Below are 12,844 nucleotides of genomic sequence, written 5' to 3'. Positions count from 1 at the left end.
TGGGTTTTTGAGTGATTCAAGATCAAGGGAAGAGAGAGGAAGGGACGGCGAGCTCGGGGAGCTTTCGTCCGCCTCCATCCGCCGCCGGACGCGCGCCCACGCGCCGGTGATAGATCGGTGGTACTGAACGGGCGAGAGAGAGAGAGAGAGAGAGCATCGGGGAGAGAGGAGAGAGAGTGTCTCGAAATTTCTGGATTTTGGGTATTTAAAACCCACTCATGCAAAATTACAAAATTGCCCCTCCCTTCAAATGATCATATCTCTCAAACCGTAACTCTGATTTGTACGTGCTTCGTGTCTACGAACTCGTGGTCTTGAGATCTATCCAGCGGATCCGAAGTCAAAATCAAAAGTCTACTAATTTAAAAAGTCAACTTTGGGTCGGGTCGTTACACATATAGATTAAACAACTACATATCAATCTCAACTTATCAAAATCATTGTGGCTCACTAACGGGTAGTCCATTCAAATTTCAAATAAGAAGCAACAAAAAACTCAGGATAAGAAGAAGTAATCAGGAAAAAAAAAAAGGTTGAATAAAGGAGATAAATAACCTATCAAATAAACAAACATATCTCTAACAGATCAAACTCATATCTCTCTTTTCACTCTTTTTCCACACATCTCTCCTTATTCTCTAGCTCTTGGCAAGCTAGCTATGGAAGCCAGGCCAACCCAATACAGTAGTAATATATTGGAAATTTCTCACAACCCTTTTGTTTAAAAGCTCTCTTGATACTAATCTTGTAGAAAATCAAGCTAAGATCTATTTGGTAGCTGAGAAAAGAAAATGGAAAATTGCAAGATCTTTCGCAACTCTGAATTTCTTTCCATTTCGAATTCTGTAGAATGGTTTGACAGAGCATAGTAGGCAGTGAAACCATTTACCCAAAAACTCTTTCATTCTCTGCCTCTATTTGATTTTTCAAAGAGAAATTAAAGAAAAAGATGCAAAAACATTTACCTTGACGATCGAGGTTGCCGAAGCTAACTATCGAGGTTGACGAAGAAGACGAGAGGGAGAGGGATTTGGGCTGGATCGAAGTGACGATCGAGGTTGCCAAAGAAGATGAGAGGAAGAGGGAGCTTTGGGCTGGATTGATTTGTCATGCTATTTTGTACAGAACTTTTGAGGTGTTCTCTTTAATCAGGTGTGAAATGTATTAAAGCAGGCTACCGTATAATGTTATCGGGTGACTAAATAATACATAGTGACACCAAACATAGGATTTCGATTATTTTGTCCAATCCGGTGTGTTATCCAGCTTGTCAACTAAAAGTTTAGGTGTATTCGTTATAGACTTTTAAAGAGTTTATCAAAATATTGTGATATTCAATTAGGATTTTCAAAGACTTTTAAAAAAGTCTATAGAAATCTTGTGGTATTCAGTTAAGATTTTTAGAGAGTCTAAAAGTATTGTGGTATTAAAAAAGTTATTGACTTTTATTATTTTAATGATTTTCTTAAATGTAAAGTTTCATGGATTTTTGGAAAGTGATGTATAATACCAAAATCCAATAATTCTTTGATCTTCACCCCAAAGATTATATGCGAATTTTTTTTTTTTTTTGTAGAACCTTCCTCTTCTCATTTTCTATTTCCTCCTACCTAAACCCTAACCCTAGAACCAAAAAAAATAAAAAAAAGCTAACTTGACAACTCTGCTATGGCAGTGCTCGATTAGAGCTACCTAAACGAAATCTAATCCTTTATCATTTTACATAGTAATGGAGGAGAACGAACTTCAAGTTAAGGGTCGGCAATGGGCCGGGCCAGGCTAGCTCGGCCCTAATCTTTTGGGCTCAGGCCAGGCTTGGACTTAAATTAGAGAAGCCTAATAGGGCTTTCGGGCGGGCCGGGCCTTAATACACAAGTCCAAGGCTTGCACGTCAAGCTCGGGGCTTGCGGGCTTGGTGGGCTAGGCCAGGCTAGGCCCGAACTGGCGGCCGAGAATGGGCCCAAAGTCCATTTACACACATATATATATCTTCAATAGAAAAATATAGGATTTTGGCTATGTTGTGATTTGAACATGAGACCTTATATAACAAACTTAAACTCTCAACCAACTGAGCTGACTAGTTTATTTATCTAGTTTGTAAATCATAATATATTTAATAGGTTTTTCATTTGTTTACTCCAATAAATTATTAATATGCTTATTAAGTTATTATATAATATTATTGTGTTAGTAATAATGTAATACTATAAATAATAAACTTTTAAAATTATATACAATATTACAACTATAATTAAACATAAATTAATGTTATATGTGTATATACAACTTTTATAATACAACTATAATTAAAGTTATTAAACCACGATCGTTCATTAATTCGACCACCATTACCTCACTTTTACATCTCCGATTGAGCTAATTTATTGTATGGATTATCTTTGAGTGGGGAACTAAAATATGAACGGTTCAGATCGTTGAAAACACGATTGAGATGTGATCTTCTACATATAAATACACTTGAATAGTATAATTCTAATAACTTTCCCATTGAAACCTTGTCGTTTTCATAATTGTGAAGTCCGCAATGTGATTTCAACAATCTGAACCATTCATTTTATATGTTTATAGTCAAAGATCATCCTTACAAAAATCGGCCAAATCGAAATTCATCTACCCGTTCAATTATCATTAGAAAAACTATGATCGTTCATAAGTTGGACTACCGTTATCTAGCTTATACATCTCCAATTGAGCTCATTTTTTGCAGAGATGATCTTTGAGTGGAGAACTAAAAAATGAACGGTTCGGATCGTTGGAAACACAATTTCATCATATGTTTATAAAACATATGTAATAAAAACTCTAAACCCCACACACTCACCAAACTCCAAATAATACTTTTAAAAAATCCAAACCCCAAATAATATATTTAAATATTTAATACAAAACTTGAGATTCCTTATATATTAGATTATTAATACATTATATAAATTATATAAAACCTAATTTATTAGAGTAAACAAACGAAAAAACCTATTAAATATGTTATCATTGACAAACTAGACAAATAAACTAGTCAACTCAATTGGTTGAGAGTTGAAGCTAGTTCTGTGAGGTCTCATGTTCGAATTAAAATATAGTCAAAATCCTATATTTTTTTATTGAAGATATATATATATATATAAGTGTGTGTGTAAACAGGCTTCGGGTGAGTTGTGGGCTTCAACGGGATGACCCAAGCCCAACCCAAGGGACTTTCAGGCCGGCCTAAATTTCGGGCCTAATCGGGGTTCGAGCCCAATGGGTTAGGTGGGTTTCGGGCCTTGGGCTTTTTGGTGAGGCCTACTTCAAGTCTTAATTATGTACTCAACAAACCTCCGATGTCGATTTGCAGTAATAGTTTTTGAAAGTAGTTTTCCGAGGTAGGTTCTATTTTAAAAGAAGGACAATATCACAGATAATATGAAGACAAGCTCATCCAAGGAAGTTTATGGAATTGATCGATTATGGTTGGTGGTGTTAAGGCTTGTAGCAATGCTATTGTAGAGTTTGCTAAATCCTAGGTTTTTTTGAATTTTTTTTTTTTTTTTTCAATTGTTGATTTTAATAGTTTTGTAATATGAACAGAATTATAATTAATAAGGATGGAGAAAGAGGAATGAACGATGATAGCACATCTCATATCTTTTTTCCTTTCATGTTTTTGTTAAAAAAAATATTATAGTTTGTTTTATGACCTATTTTAATTATATAAATTCACAAAAGAAAAGTTTGTGAAACTCTGTAAAACTCTATAGAATTATACAAAAATCTATCACATAACTCTATAGAATTTTGTAAAAGTCTATCATTAAATTATGTAGAGTCTATGAAAGTCAACAAAAATTTATAAACCCTGCAAAAATCTATCACTCATAAAAGTCTACAAAAGCATGTGGAATTCTATATTCAATACACTCCCCTAAGTATAACTCAATGAGAATTACAATTTCAGTAAAGTGTAACTCTTCAAGATGAGTGTAACTCAGAGAGATTTTTAGTTTTGGTTAAATTGATTTTTGTATTCTATTTAGGACTTCGGCCTTATGATTTTAGGGTTTAGCTTATAAGATTTAAGGCTGAAGCTATATGAATACTACAACTTAAACCTTAAACTCTAAAAGAATATTAAATCCTATTAGAATAATCTTTAAATGTGACTCTTAATGAGTTACATTAATATCTCTCAATGAATTTTTTTGGGACATAATTTACCATTGGCCATGTCAAAGCATTCGGAATGGAATAGAATGGATTGAGATTGAGATTGGATTCATAATTTACCAAAAATGTTTGAAAGCGCTATTAACAATTTCAAAACCAGCGTAGTTTGGTCACTGAGATGCTTAAGTAAAAAAAAGCACATAATAAGATTATGTTAATTATGGTAAGAATGGTAAAGCAAGTGACAGCATGGAGGTAAGAATTAGGAAGCACTTAAGGCTGACTATACATAGTTGTCCTCCACCTGCTCAATCTGCCTCTGCGACTACAAATATCATATGGTTTTTAGGATAAATTATTACCACTGTACTAATCATGCCATTTTCATTTCAAGTATTTATATCATTACTATATTGGTTTTGATGGGTTTTGCTGGTTCTTATCTTGGTTTTCTTGCTTAGGCCCTATGGTGCTGGATTTCTAGCTTTTCAATGAGGTAAAGGTTATCCAATTTAGAGTTCCTAAGTATCTTGGTTTTTTCTTTATATTCTGGTTGTTGAAGTGTTCTGTTAGGTGACAATTTTTTAGGATGCATGAGATTTGAATATAGTTCTGATGAGGGATTGATGAATTATGAATTTAGAATCTTGGTTGTTTCAATAATAGGACCAAAAGGTTTGTGGCAAGTTTTGTGAATATTGATTTTGGTTCTTTTGGATCTAAGAGCCTTTCCTGTATGGTTTTGGGGCAGTCCAAATGGGTTTGGCTTCATCATCTTAGGCATTTGTTATATATTTTTACCATAAGGGATTGATAACATACAGTTTTGAAGTTGGAAAGCCAACAATATATTGTGTTGGGCCTTTAAATGATTATATCTTCATATGATTGGTGGCAAGGCTGATTTAGGATTGGCTGGATATCATTGACTTTGATATATTTCAGGATTGTGGTAGAATTAGATTGATTATATAAGAATAGCGTTAGATTTATGGAGCTAGTACAAGTCAACAACAGATAGGTAGAGGAAATGGACAGAGAGGATAGAGAGCCCTCTGCAGAATCACATTATATGAAAACTAATGAGATGGTACTCAACGGTGCAAACTTTTGACCAATTGTCTTCCATGGTATTCCTCTAGAAAAAAAAAATAAAGAAAATAATTATCTAACAATTTCTTGCCACTAACATAACTCATAGATTCTTGTATAAGCCTGATAGTGATTATCATGGAGAGGCATGTTGCAATTAATTATAAACTTCCATTTTCTAATACATGTATAAGAATCAAAACATGGTTTTCATAACATAATTACAACAATCATGGTTTTTCATAAGATAACTCATCATAATATAATTGTAAACTTCATTTACTTTTATTCCATAACATAACTACAATCATGGTTTACAATTTATAGCGGTTTAACTGACATCCAATCTTTCAATTATTTCAAAATGCATCTGCAAATCAGGTGGGCTATTAGAAAAATAAAATTTCTCACACACCTGTAATTTCCCTCCACTTCTCTGAGCTTCAGACTCTAGCAGATTAACCATTTTGTCTTTTTCATTGCATATCCAAGCTCGCCTGCTGTCACACCATTGCCTAGGAGTTCCATGAAGGGCAAAATGAATTCCTGTAGCCCCTTGTTGAAGGTGCTCGGAGATTTTCTCAATCACACTGTGGTCAGTTATATATGCGCCAGGTGAATTTAATCCAACATCCACGTAATGAATTTCCCTTATGCTTTTTAAAAGGCTTTCTTTAGAACTTGGTATGATATGAATCTCTTCTTCCACACCAGTTTGCTTTTTCTCCATAAGCAGTGGAGCTCCAGAGAATTTGGCATCCAAGAATCCAAGCTCAGTAACTAGCTGGTTAACTACAGTACCACCCTTGCTGAATCCGAAGATTAATGTTTTAGGTTGGATACATTGTGATGCGGATATTCCTGGTAGGAGCAGTTCTTTCTGTCTCGAAATGCCATTCTTCACCTGCCATCATCACAAATATTGACTTTGGGAATCATCCAAGGCTTGAAAAGAATAGGAGTTTAGATGAAGAATAGGGATTTTAAATAATAGCCTTAGTTCTCTTATCCAATTCATATTTTAAAATATGGCACATAAATAATACATTCATAATGATGCAGAACCTATTTTTTCGGCATGAACACTTCTATCTTCCCCATAAAGCGTTACACTAGGCAAAATGATTTAGAAAAACAGAGGCCAGAAAGTTGTTGCATGTAGATATCTATAATACTTTCTCAGTCAAGTAAAAAACAAGTTTGAAAATGCTGAAGGTTACTAAATATACCTCTTCAAGGCAACTTGATAAGAGTGAAACAGTCGACCCAGAAGCTGGGAATCCAGTAGGGCAGTATGATTTTGGCTCTCCCCGTTGGTTAACAGATGGTACAAAGTCCTTATACACAGAAAAAGGCCCATTGAAAACAGAAGCCTCAATAACCCAAGCATTGATCGAATCACCGAACTTCGAAACCAGTATTTCAGCTATATTATGCAAGTCTGATAGCCTCTCAATCACTGGATTCCCAGTGTCGGCAACTCGATCTCCACTGAAAAAGATGGCATTTGCTGAAGGAACCTGCCTCCCAGGAAAAGTTCAACACACAGTAAAGGTCTTCATTCTTCAATGACGGAAAGGAGACAAAAATAGTAATTCAGAAACTTAGGATTTAAGATCAGTCCTGAAAAAAAGATGGGTACATTCAGAAATTAGTATTCACGCATTTCTACCATTTTCGGGAAAAAGACTAAACCATGACTGGAAGTGTGAGTATTTCAGGAGAATTCAGTTGCAGGCAGGCAAGAAAAGGTTTACATTTCCTTTTGAGTCATGAATGGCAGGCACTGTGCAATAGTGCTTCAAAGGGTTAAGTATAGAGAACTTAGTGAACTTACACTTAGTGTTTTGGAAGTGGGTGATAGGCAGAGAGACGCTGCAACTCTGTAGCAGGTCCTGGCATTAGGGTTCAATGGAACCTTTAAAACTCCACACCAGCGGTCCATAAATAGATTAAAACTGTAAGAAAAAATGCATTTAGCGGAAATGAGAATGGAATGTGCAACTTGTACCCGAGAGAGAGAGAGAGAGAGAGAGAGAGAGAGAGAGAGCCATCCAAAATCAAATAGCTATATCAGAGGGACCAAACCTAATCAATGCCCAAAGTAAAAAATTACAAAGAAAATGAAAAACTTGAAGAGCTGAAAAAAAATATCAAATCACACTTAATTTAAAACCTAAATTAAACCCAAAATGTACACCTGAATTACACCTTAAATTAGACCATGAATTAAAATCTTAATTGAACCCTAATTAAATCTTAAATTATTCAACCTAAAATAAGAGAAAGAGGAATACCTGGGGTCTGTGGGTGAGTGAAGCTGTGAGGCTCAGAAGAAGAAGATTATCCCAAGAACAACAGCAAGAGGAAGAATTGAAGAAAAGCAAAATGGGAAGACTGGAGTGAAGACAGAAGGTGAGAGCGTGGAAGTGAGTGAGAAATTTTAGTGGCGGGGAATCTGGGGTTTGGGCTCAGGGATGGGCTTTGAAAGGTGGGAAAAGATGGGCTGTGGGTTTTAGGGATTTTTCGGCACACCAAGGCCAGAGACCCGGATACCATTGACCCCGTGCAGATATTACTATTTACTGCCTTTAATATCTAATACACTTAATTTTTTCAACCTAACCGATACATTTATATTATTGGAACAAATCTAATGTATAAAGGTATTATTAGATGGTATATTTATATCAGTAGGATATAATATTAATAACATCCACACATATTATGACATATATATTAGTTACACCACGTAGCAGTGTATCAGTTATACCAAAAAATCTCTCTAATTAGTGGGTAAAAAAAAATATATATATATATATTTAATGCAGTCATCTCATTATAATATTATATGTTAAGAGTTTGATTCTTCATCTCATTATATGTTATTATAGGATTCTGCGCTTTTTTTTTTCTAGTCTTTATATTTATATTGGAATTGAGGTTCGAAGGAATTTGAGTTTAAGGTTTAATCACTATTTAGAATTTACATTAAAAAAGAATTATATGTCTAAAAGTACTTCGTTTTAGACATAAGTACAAAATTAACATTAAAAGCTCAACAGAGGATCTGAACTCAAAAAGGAAATAAATCTTCTTTTTCTTTTGCTTCTAACCATCAAAAAAAACACCTAATATTGAGTAAAAGCTTAAGCTGAATGTATCAGGAAAAACAAAATATATAATGAATGGCACAATTGGCATTTGCCTCATTCTACATTAATAAATATGGTAATGCACTAATGCTTAATGATTACGGCAAAAGAATAAATAAATAAAATTGTAAATACTTTTGGATTAGAATTTTCTTTAAATAGGATTACTTGATCCCAACCTATTCCTAGCAGACATAGGAGAACCTATTTCCTAGTAGACTTAGATTTCCACCTTCAATTTGGAAACCACAGCCACATATATTTATATACACCGTACACTCTGAGTCTCTTAGAAAGAAACGTATATACTAGTTGCAATTACAATTAGTTAGGTGGGTTTGGTTCTTGTTTCTTAATTGGTCTTCGAGTTCTTTGCATTATTTCGAATTCAACTCATGGCATCCAACAACGACACACAACTGAATTGTGGCTTTCAAAGATGTCGTCCAAGGATGCGTGTGATACTGCCCCAGGAGATTTTCCACTTCACAATCCTACAACCAGACGAGTATGCTCACATGGAAGATGATGACGTTGCTGATGATGTTGCTTATGTTAATGATGATGATGTCCCAGAAAAGTATGTTCTTATGGATGATAATGTTGATGTTGTTTATGTCGATGATGAGGATATTGAAGATGATGATGTCCCAGAAGAGTATGTTTTTATGGATGATGATATTGATGATGAGGAAGAAGAAGAAGAAGAAGAAGAAGAAATTGATGGTGTTGGTGTCTCTGACTTGGTTGGGATGGGTGTGCAGATAGTCTAGACAGAGGCGCAACGTAAAAGGGACCAAGAGAAGCTATGGCTCCTGCAAATTTTTGAGAAAAAAATATAAAAATTCAATATAAATTGTGGAATATCAACCTATTGTTTGTAAATACATTTTTTTGTTCTCGTCTGTTCTATAATTTTCATGAACATTACAGTTAAATCAAATTCCAAGTAACTCAAACCTTACCGCATCATTTGGATATTTAATTTTTATGGTTATTGATAATATGAGTTTATTATTATTTTTTGTACTTAATTGATCATATTGCACTTTTTTTTTTATTTAAGAAAAGAAAAAATTACAGATTTAGTTCAGTTATTTTATACCTAATTCAATTTTGGTCCACAATCTTTTTTAATTTCTGTTTTAGTCCACTAATTGTTTCACTTGTTCAATAAAAGTCTAGATTTGTTTTCTCAAATTTGGCATGCCCTTTACCCTATCAAATCTCACTCAAATTCAGCAAACATATACTTGTTTTAAAGCTATGCATTTTTTCTTTACAACTATATAAAAATCATTCAAATTAGAGTTCTAAAACTCAAGATAATTGATCCCAAAATAGGATACCCGAAAGTGCCAATTTTTCAAACTTCACCCATTCTCAATTCTCTTAGATTCTAATACTCCAAATTTGTTTTTATGACTAAAAAATGATGAAATATAACTTATATTTCAATTATAATTGAAGAAAACACAACCCAAAAAATTTAAAGTCACAAATCTGAACCTTTATTGAACAAATGAAACAATTAGTGGATTAAAACATAACTTCAAAAAGATTGTGAACCAAAATTGAACTAAGTTTAAAATAAGTGGACCAAATCTGTAATTTCCTCTTAAGAAAATTAGGTTTATTTGAACCCAATTATTTTGTACCTTATTCTCAACCCAACTTTTTATATGTAATTTTTCCCCCACATTTATATTTGCAAAAAATTACAACTATTGATTATCAATTGGCTTTTTTATAAGTCACTCACTTGAATTATGATTATGTTTGCACTTCACGGCTCAAAAGTTTTCATACAAATTTGTTAATATTTCTATAAAAAATGAGGGTATTTTAGTCTTTCTAAGATAGTTTTTTATTATTAACAAAAAAAACCACCTCATTATATGTTTGACATGTATCATATGCATTAACCATATTTAACTAGATTAATAAATAAATAAAATATTTTTACCCTTACTTATCTTTAAATAAAATTCAAGCATACATTTTTATTATCCAAATAAAATGAGGTACTACTTTTAATAAAAAATAATAAAATTAAAAGAAAAATAATAATAAAGAACATTTCATGCCCCAACCTTGATCTAAACCCCACTGATCGATGGCCCCCAACAATTCAGCCCCCAATAAATAATCGAGATCTACTTCCGATGGCCAAGAACGGATCAATCCGATAGAAGCCAGCAAGATTGACCACACAATAATGATTGTAGGAGTTCTGTTCTGCCTACCAAGCAGACCCTTGAGGAAAGGATAGAGGTGAACAATCACCCAGAAGGCAAAGAAGAACTTTATATATATAAGTTAAAATCCAAATTGTTTTTGGAACAAGTTGGGCTGTGAAATTAAAATAATGAACTAATGTGGTACGAAAATTAATTCATAGACCAATTTGAAAAAAATGATAAAATTCGTGAATCAATGGTGTATTTTTCTCTAATACTAAAATTACTTTTTTTACTCTAAGCTTCAAAATTATTATTTTTTTATTATTTTGACACTTTTTGGATAAAAATACCCTTTTAAATCGCCAATTGGTTGATATGGCGACACTCTATCTACTACAAAATTGATTTTAACAAAAATGAAAAAAAAGTGGAAAAAGATGAACATAATGAACTGCCTATAACACCATCTAAAATAATCGTAGCACCATCTCTCGACAATTGGTCGACCATGTGTAGACCATAATATCAATGTTGATTGTTGACCATGGAAATTTCAGATTTGCAAACAAAGAACTTAGATTGAAATTTTAGATATGGATATGCACGAGTCTATAGAATTTATAAGTCAGTTGACGGGGGTTAGGTTCTCTTGGGTTTAGAGTTGTATTGCCTTTAATTGAAAGGCTGAATAGGTCTTTCTCTGTATGAAAATAAAGATTTGGTCAAGGATCTATGGAAGAGAACATGCCCACCAGTTCAAATTTGTCTTTTGAGCGCTTGCAGCCTCGCACCAAGGGATCAGCAACACCAACACACTTTCATTTCTTTATTTTTTCAAAAAAACCCACCAAGACCCCTAGACGGGCTAGGCGACCGTCTAGGGCCCTGGCAAGTATAGGCAAGGAATAAAATTTCGAGTTTCGAGGAAATTTCGACAAACATTCGACAGAAACAATGGAAATTGCTATCAAAATACGGAAATTTTGAATGAAACTTTACTATATTTTTATTTAACATATTATCTACTACATTGATAAAAAACATTGAAGAAACCAAATTATATGGTAGGTTTCATGTGATATGTGATGAATATAATGCGCGCTAGAAGTAAATACTGTTAAATAAAATTAGTACAATGAATAAATGAAATTAATATATTCATATTTTATAATTCATACACTAAATCCTATATACTATATATACTCTAATACTCTTTATTCTTTATAATCTACACACTAAGATATTAGAGTTTAGGCCCTTTAAAGTATTTTTAATTATTTTTATATATAAATGTATTAGGGTTTAGGGTTTAAAAACAACTAAACGAAATCTCGAACTTTTTTTTTTTTTTTTTTTTTTTCCAATTGCTCAAAGGCCCCAAATCCCAATTAACAATAAACTTTTTTTTTCCTCTTTTTTTTTTCTTTTTCTTTTCTTTCCTTCCTTTCTCTTTTCTTTCTTCCTTTCTTCCCGTAACTTCCTCTTTCTTCTCATCTCCTCTTTCCTAGTCCTAATCTCCTCTTTCCTAGTCCTAATCTCCTAGACGCCACTGCAGACATGAGACACACCAGACCCTGCGCATCTCCTCTATTTCCTCCTTCCTCTCCCTCATCTCTTCTCTCTCCAAGATCTTTTCTCTTTCTTCTTTCTCCTTGACAGGACCGACCTCGGAGCTCTCAATTAAATTTCGAGGCAGTCCTGTGGGGTCCCACATCCCTCGGATATAGGGTCCGCTTTCTTACTTTAACTTATTTTTAGAGATCCTATCATAACTTAGGAAGTAATCTATATAAATTTCGGCATCATCTCCCCTAAAAATAGCACTTATCCAATTTCATAAACCTGTCAAAACACATTTCTAAGTTTCCAACTTCCCTACCACAACCAAATTGGGTATCCGACCCAACATAAAGTTTACAAAATTTATAAGGTTACAACCAAACATCAGAACCAACTACAAGTTAAGGTTTAAAGGAAATCCTACACTATACAATGAAAAGAGAAAGCTCGCCTCGACGCGATAATTATGACTGGCTGCCGCTTCCACCTGGGGGAACCATTAAAACACAAAAAAATTACTCACGGTGAGAAAGGCTCAGTGAGTGGATGAACAAGTCAAAAGATAAACAAAATTAATAAAGTAGAACATTTATTATAATTCTTAATTTCACAAACACAATAGAATTCTCCCATTTTAAAATACGTTTTGAAACTTTTCCCAAATGATCAAAGAAAGAAATATATCAA

The 12,844-nt window shown here is 33.5% G+C and overlaps 1 protein-coding gene across 1 annotated transcript; it reads right to left on the bottom strand.

The window, feature by feature from the left end:
* Positions 1-5,487: 5,487 nt before the first annotated feature.
* LOC147291370 (uncharacterized) lies at positions 5,488-7,647 on the bottom strand. Its single transcript, XM_086238246.1, has 4 exons — positions 7,557-7,647; positions 7,097-7,217; positions 6,489-6,779; positions 5,488-6,163 (listed from the first exon to the last, which is right to left on the bottom strand). The coding sequence occupies exons 2-4, from the start codon at positions 7,202-7,204 to the stop codon at positions 5,591-5,593; spliced, it is 972 nt and encodes a 323-aa protein (XP_086094372.1). The 5' UTR covers positions 7,205-7,217; positions 7,557-7,647; the 3' UTR covers positions 5,488-5,590.
* Positions 7,648-12,844: the final 5,197 nt, after the last annotated feature.

This window comes from Dryas octopetala, chromosome 3 (assembly GCF_963921425.1).
Source record: "Dryas octopetala chromosome 3, drDryOcto1.1, whole genome shotgun sequence".
Lineage (NCBI taxonomy): Eukaryota > Viridiplantae > Streptophyta > Magnoliopsida > Rosales > Rosaceae > Dryas > Dryas octopetala.
This window is presented reverse-complemented; position numbering and strand designations above follow the sequence as displayed.

What these genes read in the sequence shown, in the direction of transcription:
- LOC147291370 (XM_086238246.1), bottom strand. Translation starts at nt 7,204, where the DNA reads ATGGACCGCTGGTGTGGAGTTTTAAAGGTTCCATTGAACCCTAATGCC. An exon ending in CCACTTCCAAAACACTAAGT is followed by an intron (nt 6,780 to 7,096) that starts GTAAGTTCACTA and finishes CCTGGGAGGCAG; the next exon opens with GTTCCTTCAGCAAATGCCAT. An exon ending in TATCAAGTTGCCTTGAAGAG is followed by an intron (nt 6,164 to 6,488) that starts GTATATTTAGTA and finishes TGATGATGGCAG; the next exon opens with GTGAAGAATGGCATTTCGAG.